The 24,832-nt window shown below is 35.1% G+C and overlaps 1 protein-coding gene across 2 annotated transcripts in view; it reads left to right on the top strand.

Moving 5' to 3' along the window:
* XPR1 (xenotropic and polytropic retrovirus receptor 1) overlaps positions 1-24,832 on the top strand; it is a 234,089-nt gene that overhangs the window by 177,953 nt on the left and 31,304 nt on the right. For both annotated transcript variants that reach the window (XM_026509162.4, XM_048224959.2), the window contains one exon: positions 231-425. In XM_026509162.4, coding sequence (XP_026364947.1) covers positions 231-425 — 195 coding nt within the window. The remainder of the gene's footprint in view (positions 1-230; positions 426-24,832) is intronic.

Here is a 24,832-nt window from a genome sequence, read left to right as displayed (position 1 = left end):
ATGTATGAGAGGGCAGATTTTCCCTGTTCATTCACCCTATGTATTTACCTTCTTTCCTTGGTTTATCTATCACTAAAAAGTTTCAGAATGTAATTGTTACAAAGAAGAAAGTGATTCTGAAAGGCTTCTTGCTTTTATGGACTTTTGATAGTGGTTATAACATATAACAAAATGATATGAGCAGGTAATTTCTTTAAATTACAATTTTTTCTTCTTTGAAATCTTCACAGAACCAGAAATTTGCCACAAATATTCATATGGTGTGCGGGCCATTGTTCAGTGCATTCCTGCTTGGCTTCGCTTCATCCAGTGCCTGCGCCGATACCGAGACACAAAAAGGGCCTTTCCTCATTTAGTTAATGCTGGGAAATACTCCACAACTTTCTTCACGGTGACGTTTGCAGCCCTTTACAGCACTCACAAAGGTATTCTATGATTGTGAAGAGATTTTCAAAACCCAAAGATTTTTCACTACTTAAATCTGTTTCTTACTCTGGTTACTTTTCCACTTGTCATGTTCTTTTTTTTCCATTGAAGTTCCAGTCCCCTCAGTTATACTAGTTTGTTCTTGAACACAATTTTAGTCTCATTCCAGTATTTACTAACAAGTACCGTTAAAAGGAGTCAAAGTCATCCAGAATAGGAAGGATTTGTGATAATGTGTGAAATCCTGAATTATGTTTAATGTGCTCTATCTTAGACACCTTGGGCTTTCATTTGGTTTTTTAGACTTCTTGTTCATTAATGAGGTTGGGAAATGCTAGGTGAAAAAGATTCCCTCTGGCAATCATGTATATTTTTAATCGCCTTCCTTCACCAAGTAGTAAGAATTGTTTCCAGCCCATTTAACTGCAAATTGAGTTCTCTGATCTCTCTAGTTTCTTATCTCCATAGCAACCAGTTATTACTTGAGACTGCTCTTCTGTTGGGAGGAGAAAAAAGCTTTTAGGTTCTGAGCCACATGCAGTCAGTCCTTTTGAATTTTTAACCTTTTTCCAAGAACTGTCAATCAAAGATCTTGCTTTCTTTTACTAAAATGTGTTCTGTCTTTGTCTGTTTAAATCAATATCAGCCCATACCCTAGAGACTGCACCCTCATCTGTGGGTAGTAAAGAAATGTTACTTATTGAAATTATTATAATTATTTTTAAATACTTACGTAAAATTTTTTTCAGTGACTTTTTTTAATTGAAACACTGTATTTTAGAAGCCTTAGCTAGTAGCTCCTAGCTACTTAATCTGAAGTATGTCCGATGGTCTTGAAAGACTGGGACAGTGGTTTTTTTGTGAGGCTTGCAATTTGGTCCAGTAGAACACTTTGTAACGTATTTCCACTTTCTACAGTAGGTTCTGCACTTAACAGTAATATTGATAATGCAGCCAGTAATTTTATCACTATGTAGGCACTCCTATTAAATGATATAATTTAACTAAGTGCTTCAGTGAAAGAAACACTTCCTGAAAGCTCCCATAATTTTAACTCTTGCTAAGGAATGCTGTTCTTTAGTCTGGGCATGCATCATGATTCACAAGGTTGTTACTAGAGAATTTATAAGTCAGGCAACTGATTTGATACATGGAACCCTATGCCTTAAGAACCCTTTAGTTTTCTCCCATGCTGGATAACAGTGTTTTTTGGGTTGACTATTTTAGGATATAACTTATTTTAACTCTACTGATACTATTCAGGATGAAGCTGAAAATCTGAATTCCTCAAATGTGCACCAGCTTCACATTTAATAACCTAAAGCTGGAAGCATGCTTTAGATAGTATTGTGATCTTCAGACTTTTTTTTTTTTTTTGCTCATGTATTCCTTCAAAGAATTTTTAAAACTATATTATTTTATCATTTTTATTTTATTAAACTATATTCTCTGACATTTTTAAGTTCACATCTGAAATTTTTCATCTTAAGTTTGAATAATTTTTAAAAATGTAGTTTACAGGGACGCCTGTGTGGCTCAGTCATTAAGCGTCTGCCTTCAGCTCAGGTCATGATCCCAGGAGGGTCCTGGGATCGACCCCGCATCGCATCGGGCTCCCTGCTCAGCGGGAAGCCTGCTTCTCCCTCTCCCACTCCCCCTGCTGGTGTTCCCTCTCTCTCTGTGTCTGTCTCTGTCCAATTAAAAAAAAAAAGTAGCTTGCAGTGTATTTTAAATATTCACATTTTATTTTTTATTTTTTTTAAAGATGTATTTATTTGACAGGGTGGGGGGAGGCCAGAGGGAGAGTGAGTCTCAAGCAGACTCTGTGCTGAGCACAGAGCCGGACAAGGTTCGATCTCACGACCCTGAGATTATGACCTAAGCAAAACCGAGTTGAACACTTAACTGACTAAGCCACCCAAGTGCCCCTTAAATATTCACATTTTATTTTATTTATTTATTTTTAAAGATTTTATTTATTTATTTGACAGAGAGAGGGAGAGCACAAGCAGGGTGAGTGGCAGGCAGAGGGAGAGGGGGAAGCAGGCTGTCTGCTGAGCAGGGAGCCCCATATGGGGCTTGATCCCAGGACCCTGGGACCATGATGTGAGTTGAAGGCAGATGCTTAACTTACTGAGCCACCCAGATGCCCAAATATTCACTAAAACAAAACTGCTAAATATTTCTACTAAGTATGTCCAGGTAATTTAAATATAAAAGCATGGTACTCACCCTGTTTTTGTTTTTTTTTTTTTTAAATGAAGCAGCTTGGGGATCCTGGATGTCTGAGTCGTTTGAGTGTCTGACTCTTGATTGAGGCTCAGGTCCTGATCTCAGGGTGGTAGGATTGAGCCCCCAGCATTGTACTCTGCACTCAGCATGGAGTCTGCTTGTCCTTCTCCCTCTGTTCTTCTCCCCCACCCCCACTCTCTTTCTCTCAAATAAATGAATAAATAAAATCTTTTTAAAAAGTGAAGCAACTCTACAATCAAATTTTATATCTCTTTTCCATTAAACTTTAATGTTTAATACTTTATGTTTTAATGACTTTTGTCTGATACATATATATGTAAATTGAAATTAAGTTATTAATTTCCTGTTACTAGAAGATGCTAAGAGATTTTTCTTTCTGTGTTGTAATTATCATTACCCTGATTATTATTGATAGTTGGTCAAAGTAACATTACAAATGTATTCTACATTTTAATAATTATCACATAAGCGTTTCTTATTGAGGTAAATTTATATCACTTACTCTATTCCATTTTTCAGCTTTTATATAAGTAAACTCTGAGAAACCTTGTTAAATAGCTATATACATGAGAATGCAAGTTTTATTCTGCAGTGTCACTCAATTTTTAGACAAATCCTCAGTTATACACCAAAAATAATTTTGCATTGTAGTCCATCATCAGTAATTATTTTTATTGTTCTATCAGGTTTTCTTATCGAAAGCAAAGAGTTGAAAATAAACTGAAGAAAGTAAAGAATTAAACATAAACTAAATGAAAAAAGGATTTGTTAGTCACTAGAATCATTTGCTTTCTTTGTTTATACTGAGTATACTAAAAAGCTTGAGTAGAGTAGGACTATAGAATGTTTAATTTCAGATGTTCCTTGTTTAGCTCAGCACGCTCAAGAAACAATTAGGAGGGGCACCTGGGTGGCTCAGTCGTTAAGCGTTTGCCTTCAGCTCAGGGCGTGATCCCAGAGTCCTGGGATCGAGCCCCACATCAGGCTCCTCTGCTGGGAGCCTGCTTCTTCTTCTTCCACTCCCCCTGCCTGTGTTCCCTCTCTCACTGGGTGACTCTCTGTCAAATAAATAAATAAAATCTTTAAAAAAAAAAAAAAAAACAATTAGGAAAATCAAGATATTGTTAATTTCAGTACACATTTGCCAGTGCAGTATTTTTTGGTAAAATGTTTTATCTTATGTTATTAAGTGTTTTTCTTTTTCTTTTAAATCTTGGAACTACAGATTACACTCCTCCAGTTTATAGAGAATATCTGCCATATCCCCTAACTGGAAAACCAGTCAGCCAAATTAGAAAAAGTTAAAATAACATACTTACACAATATTTTGTAAACATTTCAATTCTAGTTCTGAGTTAGGTAGGTGAATGGGTAGGTAGGTGCATAAGCACACTTTTTCAGTAAGTATTACTGTGAATATTCTGTGTACCAGTTGTGCTAGGCACTAAAAATGAAGCAAAAAAACAACATCATTCTTGCTATTAAAAAATTTAGGGGAGGGGCGCCTGGCTGGCTCAGTCGTTAAGCGTCTGCCTTCGGCTCAGGGCGTGATCCCGGCGTTCTGGGATCGAGCCCCGCATCGGGCTCCTCTGCTGGGAGCCTGCTTCTTCCTCTCCCACTCCCCCTGCTTGTGTTCCCTCTCTCGCTGGCTGTCTCTCTCTCTGTTAAAATAAATAAAATCTTTAAAAAAATTTAGGGGAAAGAGGTAAAAAGGCAGTAATTGGTTACACAATAGTTGCAATTGTGAATATGCTTAAAACTTCTGAACTGTATGCTTAGAAGTGGTTGATAAATTTTATGCTGTGTGTTTTTGACCACAAGAGGAAAAAAAAAAGACATTAAAATAGTGGGTAGAGAAATAAGCAGTGTACCATAATAGCCTACAGACAGCACAAGTCCCTAACCTAGCCCCCAGTAGAGACTTCCTAGAGGTAATAGTCAAGCTATCTCTTTGTCTATGTTAAGGAGAATTCCAGTTATCTCATTATGTGTTTTGCTCTAGGCTGTGTAATTGTGAGTGGTGGAAGTGTTTGTTTCCCACTTCTGTTGATCTTCAGCCTAGGGCTTCCAACCCCGCCCTCCCCCCCCAATAGAACCGCCCCTTTAAAGTGGAGATTGTAGTATATATTCTGTTCACTTCACAAATTTCTTGTAAGGATTTAATAAAGTATAGTGTACATGGAATCACCTTATAAACTCTAACTTGCTACACAAATGGAATTTATCATTAAATGAAATAGAATTTTCTTTGTTGTCTAGAGCTGGTATATGTGTAACTTCCTTTATGGAAAATCTTTTTAAGAGAAGCCCTTATGATCCCTTGGGTGGGGGCGTTGTACTGGACGAGTATCAGTTAGGAATGTGTTTGGCTTTTTGTTCATGTAACACAGATGTTTACTCACTAAACTTGATTCATGTCCCACAGTCAAATTTTTAAAAAGCAAGCATTTTTTAGAGGGACCATTGGTTATGTATCTTAATCATCTATGTAAAATTTAAAAATAACACTTTGTATTGTTGACATATTAAGTATTTATATCACTTTTTTTTTTCCCTCCAAAAAGCCTAAAACAGAGGGGGAAAAATTGGAAAGACAGCTCAGGGACAGTTGAGTGATGGTCAAAAGTAAAATTTGATTTTTTTTTTTGTTTTGTTGGACAGTGTTCCAAGAGAAAAGGTATCAGAAAACATACACTTTAGAAATGATCCTTGAGCCAAAAAAATAGGTTTTGTGTGGTTAGTGGGGTAGATATTTTTCTATTGAATTTATAAGTGTTATGATAAAGGATAAATTTTATGAGGAGAGGAAATTGTAGAGGATGGTGAGGTAATCTTGTTCAGATTCAGGAATCTGAGTCTTTTCAGAGAACTAGCCTACAAGAGTTACCATAGTAACTGCATTATTGGGGGCATTTTCGAGATTGTTTCAAAGGTTATGTCTATGCTGCATGATATGTAAAATGGTAGCATGACGGTTATCTCTGTACCTAGAATCATTTTTTTTTTTTTAAAGATTTTATTTATTTATGTGACAGAGAGACAGCCAGCGAGAGAGGGAACACAGCAGGGGGAGTGGGAGAGGAAGAAGCAGGCTCATAGCGGAGGAGCCTGATGTGGGACTCGATCCACGTACGCCAGGATCACGCCCTGAGCCGAAGGCAGACGCTTTAACGACTGCGCTACCCAGGCGCCCCCCTAGAATCATTTTTTTAACAGTGAGGGAAAAGGGAGAGGTTTAGACCCATTTTAGGGAGACTAATTGTAATATTTTAGCTAGCCCTCGCTTGTTATAGTAAGAAGGAAACACATTTTAAACATTTCAGTATATTTTACTTTCCATCATTAATTTTAGACACAAAAGAATTTAGCTAGCAGCCAATCTCCATATTTTAAGAATTCACATTTCATTACAAGCCTAAATTTGAAGCCAACTCCTACAAGTTTTTTGTTGGAATTAGGATTGGAGGAGACAGGAAAGTGTTTTGAATGTGTTTTGTGTGTCCTTGAGGTTTCTTGGCTTTGGCAGGAAAAAGCCTGTGGGAGGTACAATAATAGAAAAAGCCATTGTGTTATTTCTGACTCGTAGATGGGGAAAGAGAGCACTTTGTTAGATTTTCTGTTTTTCATTTATAGTTTCCAACTTTCTAAAATATTCATAAATTCTCAGTGGATTTTGCTCTTTGCTGTTCTCTAAATCTATAGGCAAAACCTTATTTTAAAAATACTAAATATTTTCCTTTTCACTTTTTTATTAGCATTTGCTAACAAGCATTTGCTGTTAGACTTTTTAAAATACTTAGAAAACAAGACATATTCTCTGCTCATTTAAAAGCCGAGTTCATTTATGTTTGTTTGCTTGGTTGTTTTCCAGTGCCCTGAGAATTGTTTAACATTCTGTAAGGGGTGTTGTGCCCCCTAATGAGGATTCCTCAGCAGTAGTTCAGTGCCTTCAGTGCAAATAGTCATTTCATTGTTTTGAGTGAGCACACATAGTCCTGAAGTACTTCCTCTCTGGGGTATGGCCAGTATGTAACTGTTTCTACCCTGAATAATAGGCTGCTATGCCAGAATTTCCAAATGTTACCCTTGTTATATTATAATAGAAACATGTATTTTTTTTAAATTCTCTAGGGAAACTTTCATTAATTTTTTTTTAAAACACATACACAGAAATTTTAAAAACAACTCATTTGGATAAATGCTTTCAATTTTGGCATACTATTAAAAGTAGCTCAAATTTTTAACCCTTTTGAAATTTGATATATTCTGCTGTAATTTCTCTAGCCTAATTAATGCAAATAGATTTTTTTTAAAAAATTCATTATTCGTCAATGTTGGTTTAAATTCTGATGCTAAAATCAAATGTGAGACACTGTTTGCTTCTGATTATTACTTTGACTTTTACAAATATTCTCAAGCTTTTATCTACTTGGCATTGTGCTAATTTTAAATGGTTTTATAAATATACACCAACAATCCCATTTGTAGTTCATCTTAAATTGCTTTAAAAATATTATAGCTTTGAATAAATTAAATTTCCTTTATATCTTCTTTGTCTTGTTTAAAAAAAAACTTAAAAAAAACACACCCACATATTCTTATACCCTGATACCATTTTTGTTGTCTTTTCTGTAGTCACCTTTGTTTTCTTAATTGCTCATACAACTGATCCATGTAATTTGTTAGCACTTCTGTATAAATTATGTTACTTTGAAGCACTCATGTACAAAGTTTAAAAATAATCTGTATATTGCTTAGAAACTGGGAAAGAGGCTCTGTGATGGTTAAAATAAGAAGTTGAACATTATAAATTCAACTTACGAAATAATTTTATCTATTTGGAAAGGAATTTAAAGACAGTTGCTTGCAAACAGAATTTTTAACTTTCATTTCAATTTATTGTATGTAATTTTACATGAGAACATTGGTGGAAAGTATAAACATCAATGAAAATTATTGTGTATAGGTATTCTCAGCAGAAAAAAAATGAGCAGGCAAATGTATTATTGGACATGAATTCTAGGTTTTTTTCTTGAGTAGTAGATTATATATGAATCTGTTTCCTTCAGAGTTTTGTAGTATAATACAATAAGTTTACTAATCAGATATTGCTACATAATAAGTCACCCCAAAACTCAGTAACTTAAAACAGCAGTCATTTATTCTCAATTATGCATATGTGGGTCAGCCGGGAATTGGTGGAACTAGCCTGGACTCAGCTGGACAGCACTGTTTTAGGCCACTGTTCCTGCTGGGCTTTTGGCTCTTCCCTGCAGGTTTGGTTTGGGTCTGTTCTGTGTGTTTCATCTTGGGGCCCCAACTAAAGAGGCAGTAGTTACCCCCAAGGAAAAATCTTCACATGGTACTAGCAGAAACATTCCTATTGCATAAACACATTGTAAGCCTGTGCTTGCTTCATATCTGCTAACCTCCTACTGGCTGAATCAACAAGTCATATGTCCAGGCCCAAAGGAAGTCTTTTCATTTTGAAGCCAAAGAAAATTATTAAATAAAACATCAGTGGGGTAAGAATCATGAGAGAGGGGTGGTAGGGTTGGGCGTGGGGAAGATAGTGAATAATTTTAAACTGTAATCTAATCTACCACAACACAAATCGATTTTAACTGATTTTTTAATTGGAAAAGGATATAAACAATTTTGTAGCGTAATTAGACATGGCTAATAAACATATGGAAAATGTTCTGCTTCACTGATAGCAAAAGAAATTCAAGGTGAAATATTTATTAAAGAAGTGATGATGCTTATTGCTATCAAGGATGTAGAGAGATGAACACTCATTCTGTTCATAGAACACAAATTGGTAAGCAATTTGGCAGTTCTACGAAAAGTCTTAAAATCATCCATACCTTTTGACCTAGTAACACCCTTTCCATAACTTTTTCCTAAGAAAGTAATAAGAGAGGTAGGTAGAAATGAACTTACATTTACAGTATTATGTAGTAAAAAACTGAAATAATCTAATAAATGTCCACCAATAGGAAAATAATATGGTACATGGAATATTATATCGTGGCTTGTCAAAAGTAATGCAAAGCACCTGCAAATAGTAGATGAAGAATAATCATATTATTAAAAGCTAACATTTATTGAATATTTCTATGGGTCAAACACTCTTCTAAGCATTTAATATGTATTGACCCATTTAATCTTCACAGCAGCCCTATGAGGTATTAGAATCAGAGCTGGACAGTAATTAAAGTGGCAAAAGCACGTTTTATTCAGGAACTACTGAAGTAGAGGAAAAGAGATCTCAGTAGAGAACTAGGCTCAATTTTGAGTATAGGAACAAACAAGTTAGGATTTATAGCCAAGGAGAAGGATAGGGGTCAGTGGATGAAAAATTACTAAAAGGAAACATCAGGGGTGAGGGAGGATTCTGGTTAAGCTGACTTGACAGGATTCTTGCTCAAGGAAGACCAGAATGGTCAGATAAAAGGTGGAGGATAAAGAATTTGATATTGAGTGATCAGATATTGAGGGCAGGGGTCCTCTCTAAACTGACTTAGTAAGACTCTTGCTACAACTGGGTGGTGTAGACTTGACAAGGATAGATGACCAAGTTTGAGGCCTAGGGAGCACCATGGTTAAGTTAAGGAGAGAGTCTTTGTCAGAGGTAAGCACTTGATCGTCATTTTACAGGTGAGGAAATTGAAAACAGAGAAGTTAAGTTACTTGCCAAAGTCATAAATCTATTAAGTGGAAGAACCTAGGTTATGAATCTGAATACAAATAGTGTACTCCAAAACCAAGTAGCTATTAGGTGGCAAAGCTAGAATTCATACCCAGGTCTTGTGGTTATTTTTTATTCTACCATACTGCCTTCTACGTTTATAGAATGCTCTGAGCTCTTCCCAAAGGTTAAATGTTAAAGTAGTGGTAAACAAAGGCAGAAAGATCAGATAGAGTAGTGTGCTATTCCTACATGTGCCAAATAAATTTCTGTTTGAGAAAGCACGAAGGTACGTTGAGGGAGAATAATTCAAACAGTTCTTTTAAAAGAGTAGGTTCATTTTCTGATCCTTTGTTCCTAATGACCACACTCATGGAAAGCCAAAGACATTGCCAGGAACTGGCTATTTCACATTAACAGTCACAGGCTTTTATTAGTAGGAGCAATGTGGAGTCAGGCCAAATATGTAAATAATTTCTCTCTGCCAGAAAATTGAAAGTCATTCTTGAATTAGAGGGAAGCAAGCACTAACATATTAGTGTTGTTTTGAATGACAGGAAAATGGTTTGACATGAATAATTTACTTAGAGTTGTATTCTTTGTGAGGGTCTTAAAATTCACTTTTTAAGCAATACCTGAGGTAATTAGGTATTTGTTAAAGCTCACTGTTTTCTTAATATATATGGTTAATAAACAAGGAATGTTGCCAAGGTGCTTCTTAGAATGTAGTGAACAAAATATGAAAAAAAAGACTAGTAAGCTAATACTTAGTTTCATTGGTACTTTCAGTGAGGTACAAGATATGGTTTTCATAGAAATTTTTTAAGGAATTTTTACATGTTAAAAAAAATAGTGCTGCTACTTAATAGGGAAAATAAAGCATCTACCTACTATTTAAATATCACATGGATGTGTTTCATTTCTTTGTTTCCTGTCATGTGGGATTCTCAGGGCTGCCTATAAATACTTTTTAGTCACTTCTGAATAATAACCTCGGGCATAATTTCTTTTTTTTTTTTTTTTAAGATTTTATTTATTAGAGAGAGAAAGCCAGCGAGAGAGGGAACACAAGCAGGGGGAGTGGGAGAGGAAGAAGCAGGCTCCCAGCAGAGGAGCCCGATGCAGGGCTCGATCCCAGAACGCCGGGATCACGCCCTGAGCCAAAGGCAGACAATGACTGAGCCACCTAGGCGCCCCCATAATTTCTTTTAAAGGCAGAATTGTACTACTTGGAACTATTTTATCCCTAGTCTCCTTAAAGGAAATGAACATCTACCAAACAAAGTGGAATACTAAAGCCCACCCAATTTCATAGCTGGTGTAGAAAAGACTGAATTCCTGAGGAAAGATGAACTGAAAGTCTAGGATCTGTTGTACAATCTTCCTCTTCCTTCTCAGTTATGAATACACAAACAGTCCATGACTTGCATGGACTTCAACTTAATGATTTTTCGACTTTCTGATGATGTAAAAGCGATACTCATTCAGTAGAAACCATACTTCACGTTCTGAATTTTGATCTTTTCCCAGGCTAGCAAGATGCAGTAAGATACTCTCATGATGCTGGGCAGTAGCAACAGCCACAGCTCCCAGTTGGCCACGCAATCACAAGGGTAAACGACCAACACACTTAGAATCATTCTGTTTGTCACTTTCAGTGTAGTGTTCAGTTACGTGAGATATCCAGCACTGTATTATAACACAGGCTTTGTGTGAGATGATTTTGCCCAACTGTAGGCTAATGTAAGTGTTCTGAGCACGGTAGGTTAGGTATACTGAACTCATTTTTGACTCATGATGTTTTCAGCTTACCATGGGGTTATTGGGATGTAACCCCATCATAAATCAAGGAAGATCTGTATGACCAAGTATATTTCCTTCCTCAAGAACTGAAAAAAATGATTTCACCTGATACTTGAAATCAATTTTTTTAAATCTTTCATTAAACCTTCTGTTGCAGAAAATGGAGAAAGTTAAACCACCTTGAGAGAGACATCCATCTCTGCTCAATTTAATCAAGTCTTCTGCCAGTAAGGATTTCAAAAGCACATTTTAGTGAAAGGCACTATCCTTTTTATTTATTTATTTATTTTTTATTTATTTTATTTATTTGACAGAGAGACAGCCAGCGAGAGAGGGAAAACAAGCAGAGGAAGTGGGAGAGGGAGAGGCAGGCTCCCAGCGGAGCAGGGATCCTGATGCAGGGCTCGATCCCAGGACCTTGGGATAACTCCCTGGGCCGAAGGCAGATGCTTAATGAATGAGCCACCCAGGCGCCCCAAAAGGCACTATTCTGTCTGAGAGTGAGATCATGGGCTTTGGAGCTAGATCAGGAAGACTAGTTTAACTTAGCCACTTGCTAATTTTGTCACCCTGAGAAAGTGACTCAACTTCTTTGAGTTAGAGGTTAGTAAAATTGAGATAATAATTCCTACCTCATAAATTTATTATGAGAATTAAATTGTGTGAGTATACTATAACTGATGGTAATTGGTTATTGGTTTCCTTTCCATGATTTGTAGTGAAAGTGTGAAAAAACTCTTCTGCAAAATATTAGGAAAGAGGTTTTAACTACAGACATGGAACAATTCAAAATAATTATGAGTAGGTATCTGGATAAAATGGACAGTTATTTTTATGAAATGTAAATTAGCAAAGTAAATGCAGGAAAACATAGAAAATCTAAATTACAGATTGAGCACAATTTTCTTCATTCCTTTGGTTCTCCTTAAGTGTCAGGCCAAAATGTTTTCACAAGTGAAACCTTTCAAACCTTCAAGGAACAGTTTGTGCCATTTAAACTGTTTCAAAACTTAAAGAAAGAAAGCATCTTTTTTCTCTTTTAAAAACCAGCACAGGGGTGCTTGGGTGGCTCTGTTGTTAAGCATCTGCCTTTGGCGCACATCATGATCCCAGGATCCTGAGATCGAGCCCCGCATCAGTCTCCCTGCTCAGTGGGGAGCCTGCTTTTCCCTCTTCCTCTGCCTGCTGCTCTCCCTACTTGTGCTTGCTTGCTCTCTGTCAACTAAATAAATAAAATCTTAAAAAAAAAAAATAGCATAATTCAGAGAAGGATATTCCTCAGTAAAACTATAACCTGGTCTTACATATGAATATACCAGAAAAATTGCTAATAAAACATTAGGAGCTAGAACCCACCAAATTGTTAAAAGGATAATATACTATGACTATGGTATTTTAGGGATATTTTAACAAATCACTGTACTGGAGGAGAAAGGCCATGTGATCATCTCAGTAAATGCCAGAGACATTGACTAATTTAAAAAAAAAAAATATATATATATATATATATACACACACACAAACACACACACACATATGTAAGGTTACATCTTAAATACAGCAGGTACTGTACTGTATTTTTACACACACACCTATCGTGACTAAAGGTGAAGTATTAGAGACATTCTCATTAAAATCTGGATTAACATAGGGTATTTGCCATCATCACTATTATTTAACATTCTTCAGACCATTACTCTTATGTAAGAAAATGAAAATGAAGTAAGAATATTAAAAATTTTAAAAGCATGAATAAAAATATATCAACATTTATAAATAATATGGTTGTCCAGTGCACTCAGTTTATTTGCCTTTCTATGAAATTTTTATGGTGAATGTGCAATTTTTTCTTAAAGGAAAAGTTATGTTCATTTAAAAAATTAAAAGGGTGTTGGCCTTGACTCTATTTCTAAACCTCTTTTTTTAGCCTCTTATATTCTGTTATTCTAATAGAGCTGTTTGCCAGTATGTAGATTCTTCGCACTCATGATTTCGTTTTGAATCTGATACCAGCCTTTTTAGAAAGTAAACAGATTTGTTTGTTTGTTTTTACGTCAAGAAGTTTAAATTGCCTGCCCCAGGTCATATGGCAGTGAGTACCAAAACCAGAACTCTCAGCCTCTGAATCCATTCCTTTTTATACTCTAAAAAGTTTTATTTCCAGCAAGGCAGCAAGATGTAATGCTGTGATTCTCAAGCTTTGGTATGTATATGAATCACCATGGATTATTACTTAAAAATACTTAATTCTTGGGCCCACCTTCAGTCTAATTCAGTAGGATTAGGGTGATGACCCCAAAGTTTGCCTTTTTAACATGTATATCATGATGCTTCTACTGACTGCTCTTAAGTAAATAGTAGGATGTAAAGAATAGAGATTGCAAATGGATGTGGTGTTGAGCAGATGTGGAAACTACTGAGTTTGAGTACTGCTTCCTCCTACTGTACTATGTGTAAGATCTTGGACAGCCAAGCAGTGAATGGTAGGGAAGCATTGAACATAATGAATGAGACCATGGGCTTTAAATTACAGCACCTCGAACATGTTACCTGATAATTACAGTCCCCACTTCATAAGAAGGTTCTAAGGAAATAGGTGTAAAGTTCTTTATGGAGAAATGAGAAAACAGGGCAGAGACAGACTAAAAGTGTTACTTTAATGGAAGTATCAACAACAACAAAAACACTCAAGAAAGAAGTACCAAGGGTTCTTTACTGACAAATGATTTTATGTTTTCCCCATCAGCTTTTTTTCAGCTTCAAGTCATTAGAGACTATTTAAACTTATTATCTTTAATTAAATCTCACAGTGTATTGATGACTCCAATTGATGAGATGGCTCCTAAATTAAATATTTGAATAAGTGTTTCGGAAGTACTAGTAAAGTCTGAAATAATACAGGTTTTACTCCTAGCATTTAATTTGAAAGAATAGGTATCAAATGGAGATTTCTATAAAAAGGCATTACAGTCTTGGACTGTTTCACTCTGAGACTAAGAATTGTTTCAGATGGCATTTTTAGAGCTGATATGTTAAACTAGTATAAAATGTTGGCAAGTTGTGTGAAAAATGGTGGAAAAGATTTTGGCATTCCCTCTCTATGCATGCCTGCTATTATATATGTCGTCACTTCTTTTTAGATCTGTTAATGAGCCATAATGTGGAAAATATATTGTTATTATTTTTTACATTTCTAGATTACATTTTTGTGATCTATATTTATTTTTGTTCAGCTCTAATTGCAGTACCCATCCATTATGGCTGCTGAAATCTTATCCAATCTTATTTCCATTTTTAACTGAATATAATTTTAGCTTGTGTTTGTGACTTAATTTTTTTCAGTTCATTTAAGAAAAAAGTTCCTGCCCATATGAATGTACTACCTGAAGTTTTCTTACAGCTTCAGAAAATAAGCATCTGAGACATTGTCAGTTTATAGGATCTTTCTATTTCTTTATAAAGTGATTATGGTAGACAGCATTCCATTTAGTTAAATGAAACTTTATAGGAGAAAAGGCAGAAACACATAATTTAAAAAAATTTAATTCAATTTAATTAATATTTACTGTATTATTAGTTTCAGAGGTAGAATTTAGTGATTCATCAGTTGCATACAACACCCAGTGCTCATTACTCCAAGAGCCCTCCTTAATGCCCATTACCCAGTTACCCCATCTCCCCCACCTCCCCTCTAGCAACCCTCAGTTTGTTTCCTGTAGTTGAGTATTTTATAAGGGTTTGCCTCCCTTTCTGTTTTCATCTTATTTTTCCTTCCCTTCCCCTATGTTCATCTGTTTTGTTTCTTAAATTCCACATCTGAGTAAAATCATATGGTATTTGTCTTTCTCTGACTGACTTATTTTGCTTAGCATAATACCTTCTAGTTCCATCCATGTCATTGCAAATGGCAAGATTTCATTCTTTTTGATGGCTGATTAATACTCCATGAAACGCATAATTTTATCCACTCTAGAATTACTGTTATTTAGTGATATTACTAAAGGAGTTGGGAAAGGCAGCAAGCAATCTTTAATAAACACTGAAGAGATCATTTTATTATTGATGAGCCAGTAAATAAGAATTTTACAGGGGCGCCTAGGTGGCTCAGTCAGGTAAGCGTCTGCATTTGGCTCAGGTCGTGATCCCTGGGTCCTGGGATTGAGTCCTGCATCGGGCTCCCTGCTCAATGGAGAGCTTGCTTCTCCCTCTCCCTTTTGCAGCTCCCCCTGCTTATGCTTGCTCTCTCTCTCTTTCTCTCAAATAAATATCTTTTTAAAAAGGGATTTTACAAATAGTAAATTGAATATAAATACAATTTAGTAATTGAATTGCCTTCTTGATTACTTCTGTCACATCTATTTTATTCAGCAAACATTTACAAAACACCTGGAGAGTGTTAATCTGTGTTTGATGCTAGGAATGTATAGATGATCACAACATATCTTGCCTTTAAGACATTCTCTTGGAGCTCCCAGTTTAATAAGGGAGAACAACAAAATAGAACATAAAAAGATACAGTAATACTGTATTATCAGTATTGTGTAAAGTGCTGAGGTGGTTCAGAAGAGGGAGTTAGGTTAACTCAGGGTTTTGAGGAACAGCAAAGTTTTATTTTTGAAATTAAACTTTTTATTTTGAGATAATTGGAGATTCGCATGTAGTTGTTAGAAATAATGGAGATCCCATATGCCCTTCACACAGGTTCTCTAATGGTAACATATTATATAAGTATAGTACAATATCACAGCCAGGATATTGACATTAGTACAATCTAGTACAGAAGGTTTCCATCACCATAAGGATCCCTTGTGTTACTTTTTTATATCATACTGTCTTCCCTCCTGCCCCCACTTCTCCCTAGCCCCTGGCAATCATTAATATGTTCTCCATTTAATAATTTTGTCATTTCAAGAATGTTATATAAATGGGATCATATAGTCCTGTAACCTTTCGAGATCTGCTTTTTTCATTTAGCATAATTCTCTGGAGATTCATCCAGGTTGTTGCATGAATCAAATTTGTTCCTTTTTATTGCTAAGTAGTGTTCCATGGTATGGATGGATGTACTTTAGTTTAACCATTCACCCACTGAATGACATCTGTGTTGTTTCCAAGTTCAGACTATTATGAAGATAGCTGCTATAAACATTCACATTCAAGTTTTTGATGAACATAAATTGTCGTATCTCTGCGATAAATCCCCAACAGTGCAATTGCTGGTTAGTGTGGTGGTAGCTGCATGTTTAGTTTTTTTTTTATAAAAACTGCTAAACTATCTTCACAGTAGTTGTACTGTTTTACATTCTTATCAGCAATATATGAGTAGTCTGGTTTCTCCGCATCCTTGCCAGCCTTTGATGATGTCACTTTTTAAAATTTTAGCCATTCTGATAGGTATGTAGTGATAACTAACTGTGGTTCTAATTCTGTTGAACATCTTTTCATATGCTTATTTGTCTTCTGTATATCCTCTTCAGTAAAATGTCTTTTCATGTCTTTTGCCCATTTTTGAATTGGATTATTTGGTTCCTTATTGAATTGTTAGAATTTTTTATATATTTTAGAGACTAGCCCTCTTTGGATAATATTTACAAGTATTTTCTCCCAGTCTTCAGCTTGTCTTTTTTTTATTTTTAGTGATTAATGGACTTGAGTTTTTAGTATAGTTTTAGATTTGCAGAATAATTGAGCAGATAGTACCTAGAGTTCCCTATATCTTACCCACCCCATCGCACCTCGGTCTCATAGTTTCTCCTATTGTTAACATCTTGCATTAGAGTAAATTATTATTGACAATAGTCTGTAGCTTACATTAAGATTCATTTTTTGTGTTTTAGAGTTCTGCGGGTTTTTACAAATGCATAATACCACATATCCACCATAACAGTTTCATATGGGATAGTTTCATTATCTTAAACGTTTCCTATGTTTCACCTATTCAACCCTCTCTTTCCTCCTTCTGAGCAACCACTGATCTTTTTACTATCTCTATAGATGTGCCTTTTCTAAAATGTCATGTAGTTGGAACCATACAGTGTGTGGCCTTTATTTTAATTTAAATTCAGTTAGCCAACATATAGTACATCATTAGTTTCAGATGTAGAGTTCAGTAATTCATCAGTTGCATATAACACCCAGTGCTCATCTCATCATGTGCGCTCCTTAATGCCCATCACCCAATTACCCCATCCCCCCGCCAACCTCCCCTCCAGCAACCCTCAGTTTGTTTCCTAGAATTAAGAGTCTCTCATGGTTTGTCTCCCTCTCTGATTTCTTTCCATTCTGTTTTCCCTCCCTTCCCCTATGATCCTCCGTACTGTTTCTTATATGTGTGTAGCCTTTTCAGACTGATTCCTTTCTCTTAGCAATAGGCCTTTAAGGTTCTTTAGATGTCTTTTCATGTTTTAATAGCTCATTTCTTTTAATTGCTAAATAATGTTCCATTGTATGAATGTACCACTTTTGTTCATCCATTTACCTCCTGAAGGGAATCTTAGTTGCTTCCTATTTTTCATAATTATGAATAAATCTGCTGTAAACATATGCTGGTTTTTGTGTGGTCATAACTTTTCAACCTGATGTAGGAAAGCAATTATGGTAAGACTATATTTAGCTTTGTAAGAAACTGCCAAACTGTCTCCCAAACTGGCTATACCATATCACATTCTTACCAGCAGTGAATGAGAGTTCCTGTTGCTCCACATCCTTCTCAACATTTGGTAGTCAATTTTGGGGGGTTTTAGCCACTCTTTTAAGTGCATAGTGGTATCTCATTGCTGTTCTACTTTGTAATTTTCTAATGACAGTATGATGTTGAACATCTTTTCAGATATTTATTTGCCATATGTGTATCTTCTTTGTAAGGTATCTGTTTAGACCTCTCAACCATTTTTTAATTGGGTTATTTGTTTTATTATTGTTGAATTTCAGGAGTTCTTTGTATATTTTGAGTACAAGTCACTGGATAATATTTGCAGATATTTTCTTCCAGTCTGCAGCTTGTCTTTTCATCCTCTTAACACAGTCTTACACAAATCAAAAGTTTTTAATTTTTATGAAGTTAGGTTTATCAGTTTTTCCTTTTATGAATCACGCCTTTGGTTTTAAATCCAAGAACTCTTTGCCCAGCCTTAGATCCTGTAGGTTTTCTGTGTTTTTTTTCCTAAGAGTTTTATGTCTTGTATTCAAATTCATGATCCATTTTGAGTAAATTTTTATATAAGGTGTGTGACGGATTGAGGTTCATATTTTTGCCTATGGATGTCTAATTGCCCCAGAACCTTTTGCTCAAAGGGCTATCTTTCCTATATTAAATTGTTTGTCTGCCTTCGTCAAAAATTAGTTGGGCATATTTCTGTGAGTCTATTCCTGAGCTCTCTATTCTATTTATCTATGTATCTATCCCTCACCATAGTCTTTTTTTTTAAGTTTGACTGATTTTTTATTGGATAAATTTGATGTATGACATTGTATAAGTTTAAGGTATACACCGTGTTACTTTGATACATTTATATATTGTAATATGATTGCTGATGTAGCATTATTTATTACATTACATAATTATAGCATGATATTGTCTACTGTCACTTCCTTGGTTAAATTTATCAGTATTTTGTTGTTTTTATGCTATTATGAATGGGTTGGTTTTCCTTATTTCTTTTTCAGATTCTTTATCATTAGTATAAAAGAATGCAATTGATTTCTGTATATTGATTTTGTATCCTGCTACTTTACTGAAATTGTTGATGAATTCCAGCAGTCTTTTGACTTTGGGATTTTCTATATATCATCAGCAAATAATGACTTCTTCCTTTCTGATTTGGTTGCCTTTTATTTCTTTGTCTTGCCTAATTGCTCTAGCTAAGACTTGGAGTACTGTATTGAATAGGAGTTGTCTGAGTGGGCATCTTTGCCTTGTTCCTGATCTTAGGGGAAACACTTTCATTTTTTCTCCATTGATAGCTGTAGGTTTATTGTATAAGGCCCTTCTTATGTTGAAGTATGTTACTTCCATACCCAGTCTGCTAAGAGTTTTTGTCATGAGAGACGCCTGGGTGGCTCAGTCAGTTAAACATCTGCCTTCAGCTCAGGTCATGATTCCAGGGTCCTAGGATTGAGTCCCACATTGGGCTCCTTGCTCAGCAGGGAGTCTGCTTCTCCCTCTGCCTGCTTGTCCCCCTGCTTGTGTGCTCCCCCCACCCCGACAAATAAATAAATAAAATATTTTTTAAAAAAGAGTTTTTGTCACGAAAGGATGTTGTATTTCGCTTTTTCTGCATCTATTGAGATCATGTGATTTTTATCTTTCATTTATTGATGTGTATATGACATTAATGATTTGTGTATATTGAACCATCCTTACATCCCAGGGATAAATCTCAGTCATGGTGTATAATCCTTTTAATGTGTTTGTGAATTCAGATTGCTCATATTTTGTTGAGAATTTTTTTTTGAGAATTTATATATCTATTATTCATCAAGGACATTGGTCATAGTTTTCTTGTGGTGTTCTTATATGTTTTTGGTATCAAAGTAATGCTGGCTTCATAGAATGAGTGTGGAAGTGTTTCCTCCTCCTGGATATATTGGAAGTTTGAGGAGCATTCTTCTCTGAATGTTTGTTAGAATTCTCCAGTGAAGCTATCTTGTCCTGGAGTTGTCTGTGTTGGGGTTTTTTGATTACTCTTTGAATGTTTGTTAGAATTCTCCAGTGAAGCTATCTTGTCCTGGAGTTGTCTGTGTTGGGGTTTTTTGATTACTCATTCAATCTGTTTAATTCTTCTTTGAATGTTTGTTAGAATTCTCCAGTGAAGCTATCTTGTCCTGGAGTTGTCTGTGTTGGGGTTTTTTGATTACTCATTCAGTCTGTTTAACTGTTATTGGTCTATGCAGATTTTCTATTTCTTCCTGATTCAGTCTTGGCCAGTTATATGTTTCTAGACATGTAGCGGTTTCTTTTGGGTTATGTAATTTGTTGGCATAAAATTGTTCATAGTAGTCTCTTATGATTCTGTGTTTTTGTAGTACCAGTTATAATGTCTCCTCTTTTCATTTCTAATTTATCTAAGTCCTCTCTTTTTTTGTTAGTATAGCTAAAGGTTTGTCAGCTTTGTTTATTTTTTGAGGAACCAGGTTTTAGTTTTATTGATCCTTTCTATTGTTTTTCTGGTCTTTATTTCATTTATTTTTGCTCTTACTACTCCTACTCCCTTCCTTTGAACTACTTTGGGCTTAATTTGCTCTTCTTTTTCTAGTTCCTTGAGGTGTTAATTTCAGATTGTTTGAGTTCTAATTTCTTAATATATGCATTTATTGTTTTAAATTTTCCTCCCCAAATTGCTTTTTGCTTTATCCTACAATATTTGATAGGTTGTTTTCATTTTCTTTTGTTTTAAGATAATTTTTTATTTCCCTTTGATTTGTTTTTTGACCCAATGGTTGTTTAAAGTGTGTAACTTATTTTTTTTTTCCACATATTTGTAGATCTTCTCACTAACCTGTTACTGATTTCTAGTTTCATACCATTGGGGTCAGAGAAGAAAATTGTCATGATTTGTCTTCTTAAATTTGCTATGAAATGGAAAAAAAATTTTTTTGTTATGATTTGTTTTCTTGCCTATCATGATTTGTCCTGGAGAGTATTCTATGTGTACTTAAGAAGAATGTGTATTTTGCTGTTCATTGCATGTTCTGTGTATGTCTGTTAAGCCCATTTTTTCTAAAGTGTGATTTAATTCCAGTTAAACCAGTCTATTCATTGCTGATAGCAGGGTATTGAAGTCCCCTACAGTTATTGTACTGTTGTCTATTTCTCCGTTAATATGTAAGGATTTCCTCTGCCATTTTATCTTTGCCTTCTGGTTATTTTCTCCATTGTTTCTTTTTCCCTCTGTTTGTGTCTTAAGTTAATTTTCCATGGTGATTTGCTCAGTCCACTCTTTTTTTGTTGTTGTTTCCTATTTCTGCTCTAAAGTTTTGCTTTGAGATTTACATAAAATGTCTCATAGGTAAAATAGTCCTTTCTCTGGTGATAGCAGTTATCTTCATTTACTTTTAAAGGTTTCATCCTTTTACTCTTCCCCTTTGATATTTTTAATATCACAAGTTAACTCTTTTTATGCTGTGATTTTGTTACCAAGTTATGGTATCTATAGTTATTTTTAATGTTCTTTTAATATTTATGCTATAGTTAAGAGCTTAAAATACTGTTCTAAAAAAAAGAGTTACAGGATTATAATTTTGACTGTCACCTTAATCAATTTTGTGTACTTTGGTTTCAGCTTCTAGGGTTCCTTTCAACATTTCTTGTAAGGCAGGTCTAGTGGTGATGAACGACCTCAGCTTTTGTTTATCTGAGTGAGCCTTTTATTTCTCCTTCATATCTGAAGGATAACTTTGCCAGATAGAGCAGTGTTCCTGGCTGGCAATTTTTATCTTTCAGTATTTTGGATATGTCATTCCATGGTCTCCTGGCCCATAGTTTCTGCTGGGAAATCTGCTGATTACCAAGTGGAGATAACTTTGTATTACTGTCTTTTTCTCCCTGGCTGTCTTTAAAATTCTTTATCAGTGACTTTGGACAGTTTTAATGTAATAGTCTTAGAGAAGGTCTTTTTGTGTTGAGATGGTAAGTATTGTATTAGCTTCAATGACTTGTATTAGCTTCAAGTTCCTTCTCTGGGTTTAGGAGATTCTCAACTATTATTTGTTGCTTTTTATTTTTATTTTTTTCATCTTTTCAAAATTTCATTTTATTGATTGGTTGCTGGAATATAGAAATAAAATTGGTTTTGGATATTGATGTATCCAGTAACCTTGATAAATTCATATATCAACTCTGATAGATAATGGATAGATTTTACGTTTTCTATATACACAATCATGTTGCCAGCAAAGACCATTTTATGTCCTCTTAGATCTTCAGATATTTTATTTTTCTTATTTACTGCACCAAGTATGACTTCCAGTAAAATGTTGCTTCAAAATAGCATTATTAGGCATCCTTGTTTCATTTACAATCTCAAGGGAAAAATCTTTAATAGTACATCAGTAAGTATAAAGTTTACTGGAGATTTTTTGGTACACTTATCAGAATAATGATGTTCCCTTCTATTCTTCCCTTTGAAAAGAAATTTTTTAATCACAAACTGTCATTGAGTTTTAGCAACTGCTTTTTTTGCATCCATTGATAAGAGATTTTCTGCTTTATTCTTTAAATGAGTAATATTATGTTGGGTTTTTTATTATTAAGAGCTGTTATTTTTAAAATGTATTCTCTGCTCCCTTCTCCCTCTCTGGGATACCCATTATTCTTATGGTAGCTTTTCTAATGGATTCAGATAGTTGTCCTACAGTTTCTTCACTTTTAAAAAAAAAATTTTGTTTTCTTTCCTCTTCCACCTGAATTATTTATATATTTCCGTTGTCAAGCTTGCTAATTCTTTTTTCCCATATGATCTGTTCTATTTCCAGTGAATTCTTCATTTCATTTATTGAGCTCTTCAGATCCAGGTTTCTGTTTGGTTCTTTTTTTAGAATTTCAGTCTCTTTGGTAAAGTTCTGCTTCTGTTCATTAATTTTATTCCTGAGATCATTGTGTTATCTTTATGAGTTTTCTTGTAGCTCATTGAATTTCTTTGTTACAGCTATTTTAAATTATCAGTTAAATTGCATTATTCCATATCTTTGGGTTCAGCAGCAGCAAAATTGACATTTTCTGTGATACCATATTACCATGATTTTTCATGGTGTTTGATGAAAAGTGTCTCTGCGGCCACATTTGAAGTAGCAAACACCTTTCTTATTTTTTATATAGGTAAGGTTTTGTTTATTTACTTTGATTCTAGCAGTTCAACAGGTTGGTAATTAGGACCCTAACAGAAGTTTTTGTTTTCTCTTAGTGGAGCTGACTTGCAGCTAAGGTTGGGGTCGTGCACATTAAAAAAACAAAAAAAAAAAAACAAAAAAAAAAAAAAAAAACAAGCGTAGGGGGAGTGGTATATTTAGCCATTAAGTCTTTCAGTGTGCCCATGACCTGGTAAGAGTATCCTCAAGTGGGGGGGCGGGCAAGGGGAGTGGTATCACAGTGTTCTGTGGATAGTCCTCTTGCCTTCTGGGGCAGGCAGAAGAAACTTTCCTTCAGTTCTCTTCATCTGTCTACTTTTCTTTTCTTTTCTTTCTTTTTTCTTATTATGTTATGTTAGTCACCATACAGTCCATCATTAGTTTTCGATGTAGTGTACTTTTCTTTCTTTCCATTCCCTCCCCCCTCAAACACAGCCACTGCTGTCTTTTGTCAGAGAGAGCAGCTGGTTCCTCTAGCTGCAGCATGAGTGGCTAGGCAGACCCCTACTCATTGCCTTTACCTTCCACCTCCTCTGCCAAAAAGGTTGTTCTAGCTCACTGCCGGACCAACCAGTGCCTTCTCTGCTACTGCCTGCTCCACTGCCATTTCCCTTACTCCACTGCCTTCTCCATGGTGTAATAAGCCCAATTTCAGAAACATGGATGGATGGATCTCTCAGGTGTGCTGGTATCCTGTGCAGAGGTGCTTTTTTTCGGTAATGGACGTCCGCTTAGTTTTAAATCAAAGGGGAGAGAAAAAGGCAATCACTGCCATGATGCTGATGTTACTCCACACAGTTTTGATTACTATAGCTGTATGATGTCTTAAAATTGAGTAGACTGATTTCTCCTACTTTATTTTCCCTTTTCAAAATTGTTTTAGCTATTCTAGTTCTTTTGTCTTTCTATATAAATTTTAGAATAGCATGGTCTATATCTACAAAAAGTCTTGCTACAGTGTTATAAGAATTATGTTAAACCTGTATGTCAGTTTATGGAGAGATGATATTTTTACTCTGTTCAGTCTTTTAATCTTTGAATATCTCTCTACATTTATTTAAATCTTTTCTTTCATCAGAATTTTATATTTTTCAGTGTACAAGTCTTTGATGTATGTATTTTTTGAGTGATTATAAAGGATGAGATTGTACTGTTAAATTTTGGTGTCCACGTATTCATTGCTAGTACATAGAAATATGGTTGATTTTTTATATTTATCTTATATACTTTGACCGTGTTGAACTCATTCATTCTCAAAGGGATTTTTTTTTAATGTTTCTTACAATTATCTACATAGACAATCATGTCATCTACAAATGGGGACAGTTTTATTTCTTCCTTTCTAATCTCTATGTCTTTTACTTCCTTTTGTTTTCTTTCTTCACCTTACCGCTCTGGCTTCAGCTTCTAGTACTATGTTGAGTCAGAATGGTGAGAGCAGGTATTCTTGCCTTGTTTCCAATCTTACGAGGAAAACATTCAGTTTTTTACCATAATAAAGTTTCCTCAGCTAATACTGTAGTGTTTTTGCTGAAGCTTTATCAAGTTGAAGAAGTTTCCCCTCTATTTCTATTTCTCTGGATCTTTTGATATGACCCTATAGTTTTTCTTCTAAGCTGTAACCCATTAATATGGTGAATTACAGTATTAACTTTTGAATATTGGATCACCCTTGTGTCTCTGGAATAAACCCCCCTGGTGTTTCATCCCTTTTCTATATTGCAGAAATTCTATTTGCTAATATCTAGTTAAGGATTTTTATGTCTGTATTTATGAGGGATATTTGTACTTTTTTTGGGTGGGGGAAGAGACTGT

The sequence above is a fragment of the Ursus arctos genome, unplaced genomic scaffold, assembly GCF_023065955.2.
Source record: "Ursus arctos isolate Adak ecotype North America unplaced genomic scaffold, UrsArc2.0 scaffold_2, whole genome shotgun sequence".
NCBI lineage: Eukaryota > Metazoa > Chordata > Mammalia > Carnivora > Ursidae > Ursus > Ursus arctos.
This window is presented reverse-complemented; position numbering and strand designations above follow the sequence as displayed.